General features: G+C 47.8%; 1 protein-coding gene across 1 annotated transcript in view; it reads right to left on the reverse strand.

Moving 5' to 3' along the window:
- Positions 1-17,822, reverse strand: part of FHAD1 (forkhead associated phosphopeptide binding domain 1) — a 124,385-nt gene that overhangs the window by 51,953 nt on the left and 54,610 nt on the right. The window contains exons 8-13 of the mRNA XM_078071797.1: positions 15,332-15,462; positions 13,011-13,100; positions 11,856-11,960; positions 4,899-4,982; positions 3,996-4,148; positions 2,879-3,074 (exon numbers count right to left, since the gene is read on the reverse strand). Coding sequence (XP_077927923.1) covers positions 2,879-3,074; positions 3,996-4,148; positions 4,899-4,982; positions 11,856-11,960; positions 13,011-13,100; positions 15,332-15,462 — 759 coding nt within the window. The remainder of the gene's footprint in view (positions 1-2,878; positions 3,075-3,995; positions 4,149-4,898; positions 4,983-11,855; positions 11,961-13,010; positions 13,101-15,331; positions 15,463-17,822) is intronic.

The following is a 17,822-nucleotide window of genomic DNA, read 5'->3' on the forward strand; positions in this document are numbered from 1 at the left end:
GTAGCCCTGGGCTCTCTCCCTCATATACTTTCTTCCTAAGTGAGAGCATTCACACCTATGGCTTTAATCATCCTTCCATCCATCCATCCATCCACCCACCCTTCCATCCCCCCATCCATCTATCCACCCACCATCTACCCACCCATCCCCCCATCTATCCATACATTCCCCCATCTATCCATCCATCCATCCACCCACCATCCACCCATCCACTCATCCGTCCATCCATCTACCCACCCACCATCCATCCACCCATCCACTCATCCGTCCATCCCTCCCATAGTTATTTATTAAGCACCCACTATGTGGCACATGCTTTTCTGGGTTCTGGAGATACACCACACTAATGTCTATTTCCAGACTAGACATACAGGGTGACAGCTGCATCCTTGGCACCTCATCTTGAATATCTCACAGGCACTTCCTTCAAACCTGGTCTTCATGCAGTGTTCCTTATTCTGGATTTTAGTGAAGGAAGCATTGTCCTTTTACACAAGCCAGAAACCTGGAGGTCTGTAGACCCCTTTCTCTCTGTCACTTCCCTTCTAACTACATCCAATTCCACTACCGAGGCCTGTTGATTTACCTCTTAAATGCCTGAGAAACTTCTCTCTTTCTCTGTCCCACCCCTGCCCTGGAGCTACCATCATCTCTTGTGACAGCCTCCTAACTGGTTCTCTGGTGCTCTGTGGTGGCCATTTTCCAGGACATTTTCCACTCACAGCCAAGAGGATTATCTCCAAAAGCAAACCTGTTCCATCAGTTCCCTACTTAAAATCTTTCATTGGCTCACTGTCCTTAGGTTAAAGCAGAGTTTCTTAGAAGGGCCCTGCAAGCCCACACGGCACAGCCCCTGCTGACCTTCCCTGCCAGCCCTGTCCCACCTCTGATCCCCATTTCTTTCAGTCCCTTGTGTTCTTCATGCTCCCCTCCCACCACCATGCAAATCTTTTTGCCCAGAATTCTCTCCCCTCCCTTCTTCTCCCCTCCCCTCTTTGGCAAATACCTCCTATGCATCATAACTCCTATGCATCCTGCAAATGCCCTGCCCTCCCTGACCAGGTCAGAGCTCTGCATGTCTTCTTTGTAGCACTTGTCACCTTTAAAGTTTTACATGTGAGTGATTTTTCAATTTGTTCCCACCCCCCCCTCCCCAGACCACAAGGTCTTTGAGGGCAGGAATAGTGCCTGTTTTCCCCTCACTATTTTAATATGGCAAATTTCAAACGTACATAAAGCTAGAGGAATTTTCCAGCTAACACCCATACACTCTCGGCCAGGATTCCACCTGTTTCTGGCCCCACTACATCTCTGCCCCACACAGTGCTGATGTCTAGTAGACATGCAATAAGTCCTTGTTGAATGGAAGTGGTTCAATGTCCTTCCACCTCTAAGATGACAAATGTAAGGTGAATAGATGTATGTTCAATAGCGTTCACTTCAGCGTTATCTGTAAGTATGGAAAACTGGAAATAACTTAAATGTCCACGATAAAAAAAAATTAAAAAAATGTATAGGCAATGCCTACTCTGTACCAGATACAACTCTAAGTACTTTGCATATACCAATACATTTTAATCCTCACAACAACCTTAAGGGGTACGTACTCCTTATTATCCTCATTTTACACGTAAGGAAACTGAGGCAAGAGAGGGTAAGAATCATACAGCTATTTCCATGGGAAAATGCTGTGGAAGTTACACCTGAACTATAACAGTAGTGACAATATCAAATGCTGGCAAAGGATGCGGAGCAACAGGAACTCCCGTGCATTGCTGGTGGGAATGCAAACTGGTGCAGGCCCTCTGGAAGATAGTTTGGTGGTTTCTTTAGAAACTAACTCTACTCTTACTACATGCTCTAGCAATCATACTCTCTGGTATTTATACAAAGGGGTTGAAAACTTATACCCACACAAAAACCTGCATGCAGGTGGTGATGGTAGTTTACTCCTAATTGCCAAAACTTGGAAGCAACCAGGATGTCCTTCACTAGGTGGATGGATAAATAAACTATCCAGACAATTATTCAGTGGTCCGTCCAGACAATTATTCAGTGCTAAAAAGAACTGAGCTATCAAGTCATGAAAAGACGTGGAGGGAACATAAATGCATATTATGAAGTGAGAGCAGCCAATCTGAAAGATTGTATGATTCCAACAGCGTAACATTCGGGAAAAGGCAGAACGATGGAGGCAGTAAAAAGATCAGTAGTTGCCAGGAGCTGGAAGTTGGGGGAGGGATGAGTAGATAGAGAGCAGAGGATTTTTACGGCAATGAGACTCTCCTGTGTGTATGATAATGGTAGATACATGCCATGATACCTTTGTTCAAACCCACAGAATGTGCAATGCCGAGAGTGAGCCCAATTGCGAAGCATGGTCTCTGGGTGTAATGATGTGTCAGTGTAGGTTACCAACTGTGACAAATGTACCACTGTGGTGGGGGATGCTGATAACGGCGGGAGGGGGGGGGGCCTGGGCATGTGGGGCGGCAGGGGGTACACGGGAAGGCTCTGTACTTTCCTCTCTGTTTTGCTGTGAACTTAAAACTGCTCTAAAAAAAAGTCTATTAAAAATTATATATGTATATATATATATTGGTAGTTGCTTCTGAGAGATAGGATTTAGCATAATTTTGATTTAATCTTCCTTTTGCTTGTGTCACGTCTCATTTTTCTTCAGTAATCAGGTCTCACTTTTTTTTTTTTTTTTTTACCCCCAAGGAAAAAATCACTTCTCAAAGAAAGTCTGCAGAAGGGAATACTTGGCCACATACCTAAGAAGCCTTCCTCAACAGATGTCCCACCATGATAAGATTCAACGCGACATTTTAGAGTCATGGGACTATGTGAGAGAAAAAAAAAAAGTGCCATTAACCTGTGTCCGAGCTGGATAACTGGATCCCGACGTCCCGGAGGAGATGCTCCGTTTCCTCCAGCCAGGAGAGCGACAGGCGCAGGATGTCCAGCACCACCTTCTGGAGCCCTGAAACAGGTGGGCTCACCTGAAGGGTCTGAAGCATGTCCACCTCCTTCTTCAGGTCCTTGCTACAGCAGGACATTTTCATGCAAGCCTGGAAAGACACGAGGTCATGGGGCGCCCAGACCCTGTGGCCAGAGATGGCACCTGAGCAGTGCCCTCGCCTTTGCTCTGAGGCAGATGACGCCCACATGCTGGACGCACTGGGATGGCTCCGTTGTATTTACCTTCCTTTGGGGGGCAGCTTTTTTTTTTTTTTTTTGCACTCTAATTTGGACTTTGGATGGTCAAAGAGACCCCACTTTTAGGTATCTGCGGTTCCAAAGCCAAATTGCCAAGGATACCTGGCGGCAATGGGAACCAAGTTTGGCGACTCCTGTTCATCAAAATTCCTGTTGAGATCAATGCATCAGCTGGTCAGAAAGTGGGGTTTCCTGATTTCAGAGTGCTGACAAGCCAGCGTTTGCATGGGCTCTCCAAATAGTAGCTGCTTATTTCCAGAGAAAGCAGAAGCAGCTGCCTGCTCTGGAAGGCTCCATTTCGGTGTGGGAGCCGCGGGGGTTCAGGCAGACTTCTGGACCCGTCTCCTCCAGAGTCAAAAGCAAAAGAGGCACACACAAAAAAAAGACCCCCAAACAATAGCCTTTCCACTGCTGGACCAAAAAAAAAAAAATAATAATGCAAATAAAGAGCCGGGATGTTTCTTTGGTTTCTCTGGAAATAACAGGGGACTTATTTAGTTATTTACTTATTTTTGCTGGGGTCTGGGGTCTCCCCAAATCAATACCAGAAGTGTGTCAGGCCTCTTTTCCTTGGCCACACCAAATTCACCTGGAGGCATTTTTTTGAGGCTCTTTGTTTTCTGCTCCCAAACAGATTTCTCCGACAAGAGAAAAGGACAAAAGAGAGCAGAGCATTTCTGCCCGACCTGCTCCACGAACCCTGGGCAATTTCCCAAACCAGCAGCACAAGAAAGAGACGAAGGGGGCGTTTGTAAAAAGCCGAGAGAGGCCACCTGGCAGCTTTCTAAAGATGCCTTCAGCTTCTCGACATTCTCCGTGATTGCCTCCTGTTTGGAATTGCTGAGCTGAGTCTCCTTCTGCAGCGTCCATTTTTTCTGCTGAAAGTTGATGTTGTCCTCGGTGACCTGGGTAATCTTCTCTATTAGCTGGTGAGAAAAAGGAGAGAGAGATTTACAGAAAAGTGTGGCTCTGGGAGGGGAGCTGGGAGCATAATTCAAGCTCCCGGGTCCGCAGCTGAGCAGGGAGGCCCTGACGTGTCTTGGTGATGGCTCTGGAGAAGGACATCGGCTCTTGTCCCCAGGACATGTCTCCCAGGATCTGAGATGGCTTTTAAGAGCCAAAGGTCTGTAATGTTGTCATGAGTTTGTTCTAGATTCTTCTGCATAGTAGCAGTGATTTGTAACATGGAGCCTGATGCTGTGGGCTCATGAATAGCAGGTCAGTGTCCACAGCCGACGAGAGCAGCCCACGGTGTGTCTTCTCACATTTGCATGGACACAGAGGGTTGGAAAAGAAAATCGGAAGAATGACCAGGCAATCGTTATGGCCAGAAGTCCACCCCCATTACCATCTCTTCCCTGGAAGGAAGAAGTGAGAATGCATCATCTACAGAGAGGCAGCCCCCCCTTTTTTTAAGGTGCTAACGAAGGGTAAATGTGTGTGTCTGGAGACCAGAAATAGGCCTGAGTGGTTTAATTTGATTTTCACAGAAACATTTCAAGGGAGTTTAACTGGCTTTTACTTTAAAAGCCAGGAAATCCCATAAAATCAAAACAAATCTTTATGGTGTAGCAACAGTGTGAAAAATATGTACCACCAACAAAACACAGAAGCATATGCTCCCAGTGCCTGGAGTCCCAGGTCCCCGGAGGAGGAAGTGACAACGTGAGACAAACCTGTTGATCCGTGATGGGCTTGTCCAGGAACGGCTTCACCCGTCCGTAGGTGGCCTTGATGACTTGACTTCTGAAATGCTCCAGCTACAGCACAAAGGGAAGGCGACAGAGTCAGCGGGGCTGGCAGGGGGCCCTGCAAGCCTGGGTGCGGCACTTGCGGCGCGGGGGGGCCCAGGAGTGAGGAGGCTCCGCGCACTGCTAATGGTCATCGTGGGTCATGAAAATCTTCACCTCTCGCTGGAAGGGGCAGTGCCGACAGAAGAGAACAGAACAGCGGGTTTTAATTACTTTTTCGGTCTGCCTGCCCAACCCAACCGACCCACGTGGTCAGCGCACACACGTCTGGTGACCTCGGAAGAGCCACTCGCTGCCAATTATCCAGTGGGATGTCTGGGGCCGGGAGCGCTCTGTGATAATTGTTAAGTTGGCACCAGACTGTGAAATAAATATTGAGGCTGTCAGCCGAAGTAAATGGTGTCATCAGCCCGGGTGCCCGGCGAGAAGGACAACGTGCTCCCTTCTGCCATCCTGGGCCTCCGACCATACGTGTCCTGAACACGGTGTCTATTGTCTTTGTCTCTCCAGAGCCTGGTACGGTGCCCGGCAGAGTGGGCGCTCAATACATATTCATCGGATGCTTGTATGCAGAGACATCTGTTACAAACCCGGGTCCTCTACTCCGGTTCAACCGGCTTTTATCGAGTGTCTCCTGGGCGCTGGTGTTTTCAGATTATGGCCGATGAAACAGCACAGTTAAATTAAATCAGGGCACACAGAAGTTCAAGTTCAAGGCATCCAGTTCCAGGAGAAGTGAGAAGCAAAGAAGCCCCACTTTCTCTGAGAATTTACCAACACGGCCTGAGTTTTTGGTTCGCTGGCAAAATGTGGTTATTGACTCTAAAAGAGAGCCCTGAAAATTAAAAAAATAAACAAAGGAAAAAGAAAAAAGAAAACAAACACACACTCACAAACACACAAACAAAACAAAAATAATAAATAAATAAATACAACAGAGCCCTGAAGGGACCATAAATGCCACTGAATCAACTTAAAAATCAAAAGGTCCTAATATGCAGGGTTTACTATATACTGTGGAGTTCTGGGAACCCAACAGTGGAATGATGAATCTCCTAAGGATGCCGCTGCAATCAGCCAGCCCAAAGCTGACTGGGGGGTGCCTCGAGGCATTCCAGGCCATCCTCTGGATCCACAGCCAAGGGGAGCATCCTAACTAGCCCAGGAAGAGGAAGAGGTTATGTAGAGAGGCCCCAGTGAATGATGGCTCCCCATCACCACCAGAGGCACCCTACAGCACGGCTCAGGGACAGGTCCTCCTGGTTCTAGGGCTCAGTCCTGGAGCCACTTGCCTGGGGAGGGGCAGAATCTCAGACAGGGAGCAGGGCCATGGAAATACGGGGGGTGGGATGGGAAGGTGGCAGAGACAGGGCTCATCCTCTGTCTCTTGGGTCTAGACCTGGAGGAATCTCAGTGTCTCTGAGGGTCCTCCCAAAGACTTCTCCCCAGAGCCATTACCTGGACCATGGTACTTGGGCAAGTGACACAGATCATGCCTTCAAATCAGGTGTGTGTTGGGGGCTGCAGAGCACAGGAAGGGTGAGGGGCTAGTCCAGATGCAAAAGGGAGGCCCAGATTGGCAGGCTCTCTGCCCTTGCTCTGTGCTGGCCCCCTGCAGAGATGACACTGGGGGTGACATTCGTTGAAGGGGCTTTAAGATCTGCCCAATGGTCAGCGTCATTATTTAACTTGTGTGTGCCTCTCACAAAGCCAGGTCACGCTGCCCCGGGAAGGCTCAGAAGGGCTTTGGGAGCTGGGCCTCATGGGATAGAGGGCTCCTTTAAGGCTTGTGGTTCTTAACTTTTCTTGGTGGCTCACAGACCCTTCGGAGAATCCAATGGGCGACATGGTGCACCCTCCTTCCCAGAAAAACAAAAGCACAAACACATATATACACATAAAACGTTCTTGGGTCCCCTGGAGCTGTCCGTGGTTGCCAGGAGAGAGCCCCTTGGGGAGAAGTCCAAGGTGGGTTGCTCTTGGAGGGCCATATTCTGGAGGGTCAGTGCCCCCATTCTGGCTTCCCGTTTGCTCTCCTTTAGCCTTTGGTGAAGTCTTGTTTGCATGTTCTGGCCCTCACATCTGTGCCACACATAAGAGGAAGGGTCACTGGGCCACCTGGAGCCAGAGTATTAGAGAAATGGCATCCCCAGTCAGAGCCTGCTCACCACCCTGCCTAGGGACTTCCCCATCGAGCGAGTGCTCTGACATTCTGGGGTCTTACTTTATTTCCTTAAGGACACTGACTGTGACATCTGCTGGCGAACAGAGGAAGCGAGATCATGCTAAATGTCAAGACGAAAAATGTGAGGAAGAAAGTACTAAAAACACCATGGGATCAAGAGGCTCAAACTTCCCCAGAGGGAGCCGCCCCGGGGGTTAATTGGGGCAGGCATGGAGCCGGGATGGGCTGCCTGGGTCTCAGACAGGGAACTGCTTGTGTGGGCAGCTTCCCAGCAGGAGAAGCCTGTTCGAGGTGTTCACTGGGATGCAGAAGCCACACTCGGCTTCTCCTCCAGGATAAAAGGGAGAATTCAACCATGGCCAATGTCCTCACTCATCCCCACCAGCGGCTTGGGTGCAGAAAACCCATGGGGAACGTGGGCCACTAAAGGGGGCTCTGGAGCTGGCCTACCTGACCTACTGCCCTTTCCAAATTGACTTTAATGAGGTTCTCTCTGTTCCCCATTTCTTGTAGCTGGAGCAATTTCCTTCTGGAATCCTCCTGAAGCTTCTCTTCAACCTGAAATGACGATGAAAGCATGTGCTCGCCACTAATGTGATCATAATGCACTCCGGAGAACTTCCTCTAGGAGGTCTAATGGCCATGGGGGAGTCCCAGGGGGGCAGGGGCGGTTGCAGCCCAGGTGGCAGGGGTCACAGGCCAGAGCAGGGTGGAGGCAGGCTCGCCAGAGCTGTCCCCCAGGGGAGAGGGCCGAGCTCTGCGCCCCCCGGGGCTCAGGCTCCGATCCCCTCTAGGTCCCCAGCAAGCTGTGTGACCTCGGAACAGTGTCCTCATCTGTCAAATGGGGATGATGATCCTAGTACGCCTCATAGGGTTATTGCGGGGATTCAAAATGTTTAGAGTAGCGCCAGGGCTCTATGCGTGCATCAGGTGGTGTACTCTGTAGACGGGGACAGGAACGTCCACCAGGCGGCGTCATTCTAATGCCGCTAGGAACTGGCCCATGGTGAGTACTTGGTAGATGTTATTATTAGGCTTATTATCGTAACGATTTGTCATTGCCACTTTTAGCACACTCACCGGTGGAAACCGCTCTAGGGGCTTGCTAAGCAATGTCTTTTAAGAATCGCAGATTTCAAAAGAAGGCGTTTACAGCGGGGAAACTTGCCCATTTATTCCCCCTTGCTTGGTCAGTAGTCAAGGCGAGGCGAGCTTGCAGGTGCTCGAGGCTGCCCCCTGCTGGCTGTTATGGGACCCTGCAGCTGAGCCGTTCTTTCCTGAACAATAACATTTTGGACAAGCACCTGTTGAACCAGGGCTCTGGCACCATTGGGAAATGAAGCAAACTCCCCTAAATGAACGTGAGGATTTTGTGCTGAAACAACTTCACGAGCTGTTTCTTAGGGGGCTGATGGGGGCGGGGGAATCACAGAAGCAATAAAAGACCCAGAAGAGCCCCGTAGAGCTTTCTTCTGAGCAGTGTGGCATGGTGGCAGGGACTCTAAGTAGTGACGGTACCTTGGCAAAGCCATCCAACCTCCCTGGGCCTTGGCTTCCTCCGCGTACATCCCCCTAAACATGTCTAAACATGCTCCCACTTCTATTTCAGCAGACTTTCTCATACGCCGGGAAAGCCAAGTCCAGCCCGGACTCTGCTCTTAGCTACGCTCCCCATCGAATGAACAGCCCCTCATTCCCCGCCCCAACCCTGGGGGTCTTCCTGCGCTGCCAGCCCACTCTGTCTCTCACGCTCGGTGATCTCCAAGCCTGTGGCTCCAACCCCCCTCACATCCAGTCCACGTCTCCGTCCCTAGCCTGGCGAGCCCCGCCACCGGACACTGGGCACCTCTGGCCTGGGGTAAAGTGGCCTCCTCCTTCCCGTTTACTTCCTTCCAGCACATTCTCCACGGTGCTGTGCAAGTCACCAGGCTGTGGGGCAGCTCGGTCTGACAGAGCTTTCTGCAGCGATAGAAATGCTCCACGTCTGTGCTGAATAGTAGCCACATCTGGGTCTCAAGCGCTTGAAATGTGGCTGGCGTGACTGAGGAACTCAATTTTGAATTTCACCTAATCTTGATTAATTTCAGTGTGAAGAGTCGCGCGAGGCTACTGGCTGTGCCCCAGTGACTGGAGCCAGACAAGCTTGGCTTCCAGTCTTAGCTTCACCTCCTGCTGACAGTGTGGCCATGGGCTGGTTGCCCTACTAGTGACTGAGAGCCTCAATTCCCTCATCTGAAAAATGGAGAGGATAAATGTTTGAGAGAGATTAAATGTTTGGCATAATGCCTAGTACATGGGAAATTATAGCTATTATAGCTATTGTTTTCACCATTATTATTATTATTTGTACAGGATTTTATTTATTTATTTGATTGAAAGAGAGAGAGAGAGAGAGCGCACAAGCAGGGGGTCAGGGCAGAGGGAGAGGGAGGAGCAGACTCCCCGCTGAGCAGGGAGCCCGACGCAGGGCTCGATCCCAGGACCCCGGGATCATGACCTGAGCCGAAGGCAGGTGTTTAACCGACCGAGCCACCCAGGCGCCCTTCACCATTATTATTGATCACAATGTAATCATACCAGTTCCCTGTTCAAAAGCCTTCAGCAGCTCCCCACTGCCTGTGTGGTAGGTCACCCGAGTGCCACACTAATGCAAAACACCCAGCCAAGGATTCAAGAAGCCCATATGAATGCCAAACAAGGTAAATGAAAATGAATCCACACCTAAATAAATCATAATAAAGCTGCTAAAAATGAAGAGAAAAGAAAATCTTAAAAGCGGCCAGGGAAAACCGATTACACAAAGGCACAAGAGTTAGGCTTCTAAATGACTTCTAAGTGGAAACAACAGGACCCGAGAGACAAGGGAATGATGGTCCTGATGCTATGGGTAACGCGCCGGAAGAATGTCATCGCCAATGCAGAATTCGATACTCAGTCAAAATGTGTTTTAAGAATGAAGGTTAAATATTCATTTCCAAAGATGCATGTGCAAGAATCTGAGAGAATTTGTCATCAGCACATCCATGCTGAAGGAAAACACAAAGTAAATAAAATAAGATAAAAAATAAAATAAAATAGGGGCGCCTGGGTGGCTCAGTCGTTAAGCGTCTGCCTTCGGCTCAGGTCATGATCCCAGGGTCCTGGGATCGAGCCCCACATCGGGCTGCCTGCTCAGCGGGAAGCCTGCTTCTCCCTCTCCCACTCCCCCTGCTTGTGTTCCCTCTCTCGCTGTGTCTCTCTCTGTCAAAGAAATAAATAAAATCTTTAAAAAAATAAAATAAAATAAAATAAAATAAAAGGAATAGTCTAGAAAATGACAACAGTGGCATACAAATCTGGAGGGGGATGAGCGAAGTTAGTGTTCTACGGTCATTGCCTTACCAAGGAGAAGTGAATAATTATCAACTAATGTTGGATCTTGGTAAGTCAAGAATGCAGATTATAGCCATTAGGCTGACCATTAAAAGAATAAAGAGTGAGAAATTCAATTACTATTGGATTTTGGTAAGTCAAGGCTGAATGCTATTGTCTTGCTATTATTAAAAGAGTAGTAAAAGAGGAAAGAATTTCCAAGCTAAGAGAAAAATGGAATGACAGAAAACCACTAACTCAAAAGAGGGCAAGAAAGGAAGAAAAGGGAGCATCACACAGATCGTAGAGCTGGTACTGAGCAGGAAGGTAGATTTAAACCCCAATAAACCAGCGACCACTTTATATATAAATGGACTAAAAAACAAAGATTGTCAAAGTGGATTTTATAAAGATGATGTGCTATTTAGAAGAGATGTGTCTAAAACTTAAAACAAAGATTGACAGAAAAAGTAGGAACAAGATATGCTATGAAAATTCTAACCAAAAGAAAAACCAGTGTGGCCACCAGTTTTATATATATATAAAGATTTTATTTATTTATTTATTTATTTATTTATTTATTTATTTAAGAGAGAGCGAGAAGCAGAGGGAGATGGAGAGGGACAAGCAGACTCTGCACTGAGCGCAGAGCCTGATGTAGGGCTTGATCCCAGGACCCTGAGATCATGACTGAGCCAAAACCAAGAGTTGGACACCGACTGAGCCACCCAGGTGCCCCACTGCCAGAGTTATATTAATGACAAAGTAGACTTTAAGGGGAAAACACTATTAGAGATGAAGAGGGATGTTTTATGATGATCAAAGGGTTTTTTTTTTTTTTTCCAATGAGAAGTGTTAAAATTCTAAATTTATAGGCACCTAGTAACACAGCCTCAAAATATACAAAGCAAAAGTTGGCAATACTAAAAGTAACAATACACAAATGCACAATGATGAAATTTTAAAAAATATACCTCTTCAATGACTGATAGAACACATAGCCAAAAACATCAATAAGGGCATTTAAGTTTGAACAACGTCATTGGCAAACTTGATTTAATGGATCAATTCTCTTCTGGATAAATTTTACCAATTACGAGTTGAAGTCAGTCTAGACTAGCAGTTACACACAAGAGCATTGGAGTCAGATAGACCTGGGTTCAGGTTCTGAATAGTACAGCTACTTTATCTGCGTGAACTTTACCTCTGTGAGCTTCGGTTTCTCAACCGTCAAGTGGGGTTAATACCGGTATTGACCACACGGAGTCGTTGTGAGATTCATGGAGATGTTGCGCGCAGAGAGCCTGGCCCAGAGCGGTCACTGGGCCACACTGTCCTTGTCTTACCTTGCTCTTTTCTCGCAGCGTTTTAGAGATCATGTTCTGTTCAGTACAACTCTTCTTCAGGTCCTCCCTGAGCTTCTTCATTTCTTTCTCCATGTCTTGGATTTGCTGAAAGAGTTTCAACAACAGGAAGTCAATTTCCCTCATGGGAAGTGGGAGTTGCCCTCTAGGCTGAAAATTCTGAATCTCTGTAGCTCATTTCATTGGGTTCATTAAGACAGAAACCTAGTCTGGTATTAGCTTAATTGCTTCCCTTGGGGGAAAATTCTCCATCCGTGGGGCAAAGTAGACGTTTCTTCAACTGATGTATGGGAAATTGGGTAAAGGGAAATGATTAGTTTCTTTTGAAAATCAGCATGGACCCTGGATTAAACAGTACAAGATATCTATCAACTCATTAGAAGCTCTTCTCCTGGGGTATCTTCTTGAGATCAATCTAAATAACGGCTGCTTGGATGAACAATGGACACGGTTTGGAAGGACAGAACAATGAAATTTTTCTTTTTTCCCATTTCGAGGCAGAGAATAGCAATGTTCCTGGCACAGAGAACAGACGTGTCTCCTCCTCGTGGCTAAGGCGCTGTACTTCCCAGCATATGGAAACTCACGCCTGCTGTTGGGGAAGAGGGTTCAGCTGGTGCAGGCGATGAGCATTTTCATTTGAGTGCTCATATTTTTGTCATTGTTTATTTCCAAAGTCATCATCTATCTAAGGCAAATGATACCTTTTCTTTTTGTTTTGTTTTTATGAATTGGTGTAACGTTGGTTTATTTCCGCAAAAATACTTCAAGAAGAATTTTGTGTTAATAACCGTGTCCATGCCTCTGATAAACTCTGACAGGGGAACATGACAGTGTGGGCACCATGGGTCCAGGGGCCGGGGCCGTGTGTCCCACACCCAGGCCCAGGGGGAACGTGCCCACTGCCCGGAGAATGCTGGGAGAGTGCGTTTTCTACGGTATTTTCAGCCATCTCTTCCTTGAGGCTAGAGGCAGCATTTCAAAGAATTAGGAGGCTAGGTTAATGAACAATCATTAAAGCCCCACAGCTTGTGCTATCTAATGGTCCAAGGAACCCCTCCCCGGCCCCCCAGAAAACGCTGAGGGTCAAAGTCTAGCCCTTCTGGGGACACTTAGCAGTGAGGAGACTCAACTCACAATTTTGCAGAGTTTTAACTCTTTCCCTTGGGCTTCCTGTTGCTCCTTGTGAGCATCTTCCTTCTTTAACTCTTCTTTCAGCATGGAGCACTATGGAGAAAAAGGACAGCAAGACCACATGGGGTTGTCTGTGGGTCCCTAGTCCCCGTATTTGCCCCTAAGAGCATTTCTTGTTGTTTCATCCAATCACTTCCCCAAATTCCCAGAGGCGAGGCCATTTGTGTCTGAGGGATGCCCCGGGCCCTGCAGCAGTTCCTAGTCACCCCTCTCGTGATTCCCGGGGGTAACATATGTAAATTCTTCCCCAACGAGTGCCTGGGTGGCTCAGTTGCTTAAGACTCTGTCTTAGGCTCAGGTCATGATCCCAGGGTCCTGGGATCGAGCCCTGCGTTGGGTTCCTTGCTCAGCGGGGAGCCTGCTTCTCCCTCTCCCTCTGCCTGCAGCATCCCCTGCTTGTCCTCTCTCTCTCTGTCAAATAAATAAATAAAATCTTTTAAAAAAAGTTTCTTCTTTAAGATCCAGCAATCTACACGATGGGACAGACACAGCTTTGCAGAGTCTGGATCCTTAGGGTGGAAGGATGGGTGTGTTTTCCTCTGTGACCAGCCAAGAGAGCTTGCAGGAATACCGGGAGGGTCTCGCTAGTGAACTTGGATGGCTCTCAGTGCTTTCTGCAAGTTAACATCTCAAAACACAGCCGCCTGGCCGTGGAAATGTAAGTGAAACAGCCCTTCTGGAGGGCAGTTTGGCAACACGCATTAAGAACATAAAGATGTGCCTTCTTTTGACCCAGAAATTCCCACTTTAGTATTGTCTCTTAAGGATGATGATTAGAGAAATCAGCAAATCTGTAGGTTCAGGGATGTTCTTCACAGTATTATTAGCAACAGGAAAAAAAAAAGAAAGAAAAAAAGAAACAACCGTGTCCAACCACAGACCGTTTTATTACATTGTGTACATCCAGAAAAATATTATGTAGCTTTTAGGACAGATGATATGAGCTTTTATTTATTAATATGGGAAAATAGTAAGCATTTAAAATTTAAAAAATGTGTATAGTATATATGTTAAAATATTTATCTCTTTATTGTATATAGAAACAAGATTGGAAAAATATACATTAAAATATTAATGTGGATTTCTAGGGTAGCATTTTCTTTCTTATCTCTCTAGTTTTGCTTCTCAGTATCATCTACTTTTATTTCCCTAAAATTCACACGCATGACAAAGGGAATTAGAAAAACAAAAGATAGGCCTCCCACATGCTCCCCAGAGCCAAACCCTTGGGGGCAGGACCCCTGTGTGCTAATGGATGGCACAGGCTAGGGGAGGAGGGATACCTCATTCCAAGGTCAATGAGGAAGAGGAAATGGGGAGAAAAAGAATCCAAATGTACTTTAAGAAGTAGAACAGTCAAAACGGGGCTGTTTTTCCATATCTCTTCCACTTAGCATCAGCTCTGCAACCCGCCCCCCCTCCCCAACATGCACGCACACACCCACGCACACACTCACGTACCCCACATAAAGCAGTGATACTGTGCATCTAGGGAGTCAATCTACCTGGGAGAAATGAATGTATGGACGGGGCTCGGCCAGGCAGCTGACCAGGTGCAGAGTCGGAAGAGCACAACTGAAATCAGCCTCTCACTTCTCAGAAAAATGGTTTTGTTATCCCCATTTCACAGATGTGGAAACAGAGGCCAAATAAGTTACAAGAAAAGAAAGCTCTGGGATTGGATCCTAGTCTGTCCAACCCCAAAGCTCACGTTCTGCCTTTTCTCAGTTCCAAACTGAGTATCGTACTAAGCACCCGACACTACTTCTTGTGCCTTTTCTTTGGAACTTCGAGCTCTATCCAGCCACCCCCCCCCCATCCCTGCAGACTGAGCTACCTGATCAGGCAGCCACTGGAATCTCTGAGCTGCCGGCCAAGATGACAGCTATTGGGTTTTACCTCGACTCATTGAAACACACAAAGCACATGCATCCTGAGAAATCGTCCTCTACAGGATCAGGATTCTAAAGTCAGGATTGAAGGCATCATTTGCAGAGTCAAAGTTACGTTTAAAAAGCTCTTTACCTTGCAGAGAACCTGGCCCCTGCCTTTAGTCTCTCCAGGTGGGCCTTTGGTGTTTTGGGCCACCCAGCGGCTGTCCTCCTGGTGGACACCAGCCCTTGGGCACCAGTCCATCTCACAGTGGTGGGAGAGATGGGAGTGACATTTAAAGCTGGGGCCCGGGGTACGTGAGATGAGTCATGGGACTCTGCTCTGCTTTTTGGGGACAGCTACAAGGATGATGATGGTGCCCCAATACTCACTCTGGAGCTGAGGGCTTCAAGCTGGTGATCCTTTTCTTTGTTCTCACTTTTTAGTTGGTTCACCTCCTGTTTGAGTTGTTGAATCTCCTCATCCCTTGTTAACACTTCTTTTTGCAATGATGACACCATCCCTGTAAAAAAAATAAATAAATAAAGACTCGCAGAGGTCAAAGGGGCAGGAAGGATGACCGTCACCACAGCTGTCGGCCAACTTGTGGGGGAGCCCCTTCCAAGCCCGGGAGGCCCCTGGTCCTCGTCTGCAACTCAGGAGCTTTTGTCCAGGCTCCCGGAGCTGGGACAGGGATGACCCTGAAAAGCGTGGAACAGTGTTTGTTTAAGACCTCAGTGAGAACAAGAAGTCAGCGAGTGTTGCTGGGAGAAGAAAAGCCTTTGGGGGGCCCCTGTGGGCTCAGGTTTGGCAGGAGAGGCCACGCCATGGGCCTGGGGAACAAAGGCCAGTGCGGGGAAGGACCAGGAATTTTTCACCAGGTGCCATAAAAAGTCTTACGGCAGAAGGAGGCTGTGAGCAGGGTGGCTGGATTCACACTCACCCGAGTTTGGAACCCGTTTCTACCACTTAGTAGTGTGGTGTTCTCGGACAAGTTATTTTCCCTGTAAGTATCTTTCGCTATATGTCCCCCATGGAGTTATTATAAGGGTTAAAGACATATAAAGAATTTAGGAGAGTGGCTGACCCATTGTGTTCGTTACAGGGTACCCATTATTTTTTGTGGTAGCCGGCTTCTAAAATGGCCCCAGTGATCCTGACCTCCCGGAGTTCATGCCCTGGCACAGCCCCTTCCTACCATGAGTAGGGTTGACGTGTGTAACCAGTGTGATTTTGTGGAAAAGATGGACCGTGACTTCCTAGGTGGGTCATAAAAGATACTGCAGCTTTCCTTTCGCTCTCTGTCGGATCACTCACTCAGCGGGGGAAGCCAACCACCATGTTGTGAGGATGCTCAAGCCGCCTGGGGAGAGGCCCAAATTGTTCAGAATGGAAGCGTCCAGATAACAGCCGTGTGGACGAGCCATTCTGGAAGCAGATCCTCCAGCTCCTGATGCGGCTTTAGATAAGGTGACATTTGCCTCAGCCAATGTCCTGGCTGCCCCTCATGGGAAACCCTGAGAACCAAGTCACCCCCTCATTCCTGAGCTCCAGAAGCTGGATGACATAATCAATGGTGGTTGTTGTTTTACCCATGAACTTTTGGGATAACCGGTTAGGTAGCAGGAGATCACTAATACATTATTGGATTCTCAGGTTGAGGACACGTGGGAAGAAGGGCATGGAAATGCTGTGGGATTGGATTATCTCACGTGGTTCTTTTCTTGGAAGAACATTATGCCCAATTTCGTTGATAGCCGTCAATCAAAAAAAGTATGTGAGATGAAGGACAATGTGACCCAGAATTTCATTTAAACAATGAGCTCTGTCACAGGACACGGTTAAGTTACTTTGAAACAGGTTGATCCCTTTGGGACTTGCCTTCTAGCTTTGGGAGGCGGGACTGGAGCAACACACATTTATTTATTTATTTATTTATTTATTTATTTATTTATTTATATTCATGTGGATTTTAATTTTATTCTTATTTTTAATTTTTTTTATTATGTTCATTTAGCCAGCATATAGTACATCATAAGTTTTTGTCGTAGTGTTCCACGATTCATTAGTTGCATGTAACACCCAGTGGGCATCCCAACACGTGCCCCCGGAGCAACCTCTAGTCTAGTGGCATTTGGGCCTCATGAGTGAGCCAACACCTTTTTGACTATCAGATACCCTGTGGATTATGAAGCCGCTCCGTTCTGGAGGCTGGGAAAGTCAACCATTCTTGGCCTGTGTGAGCTTCGAGATGGTCCCCTCTGCTCCTGCTGGGTTTTCTTTCCCTGCCCACCTACCTGTGCTGCTCAACACTCAGCTGAAGACTGGTGGGGGACCCTCTAGAGATCACCTCTCTGTGTGGCCTCTCCTCCCTGGCACGCTGCCCAGCACCCCGGAGCTGTGTTGACCTCTCCAGTGCCATCCCCTCAAAGTGGGGGCCCACTGGTTTGTTTCCTCTCTCCTGGATCATGGTCATGTGAAAATAATTATTGCAGATATATTTTTTCTTTTTTTGGTTGTTTCAGGCAGGAGAGCAAACCCAGTTCCCATCATTCCATTTGCCCTGTACGTCTTTCCCGCCTCTCTCACTGTGGAAGCAGGCGCTGTGATGGCCTCTGTCAGCCTGGTCCCTGAGTGGCCACGATGAGCAAAGCCCCTGCTAACCCACGATGGATACCACGTGGAGGCAAGACAGGAGCCCGTCTGTTATAAGCCACTGAGCCTCGGGGCCCGTAGCTGCAGCGTAACCCAGCCCCGTGCTTCTCGAGCTTGAATGTGCATACGAAACCCCAGGGACTTCAGCAAAGTCAGATGCCCTTTCAGGAGGTTCTGGGCTGGGGCCTGAAACTCTGTGGTTCTCACCAGGACCCAGGGCAGGCTGAT

The sequence above is a fragment of the Halichoerus grypus genome, chromosome 5, assembly GCF_964656455.1.
Source record: "Halichoerus grypus chromosome 5, mHalGry1.hap1.1, whole genome shotgun sequence".
Classification (NCBI taxonomy): Eukaryota; Metazoa; Chordata; class Mammalia; order Carnivora; family Phocidae; genus Halichoerus; species Halichoerus grypus.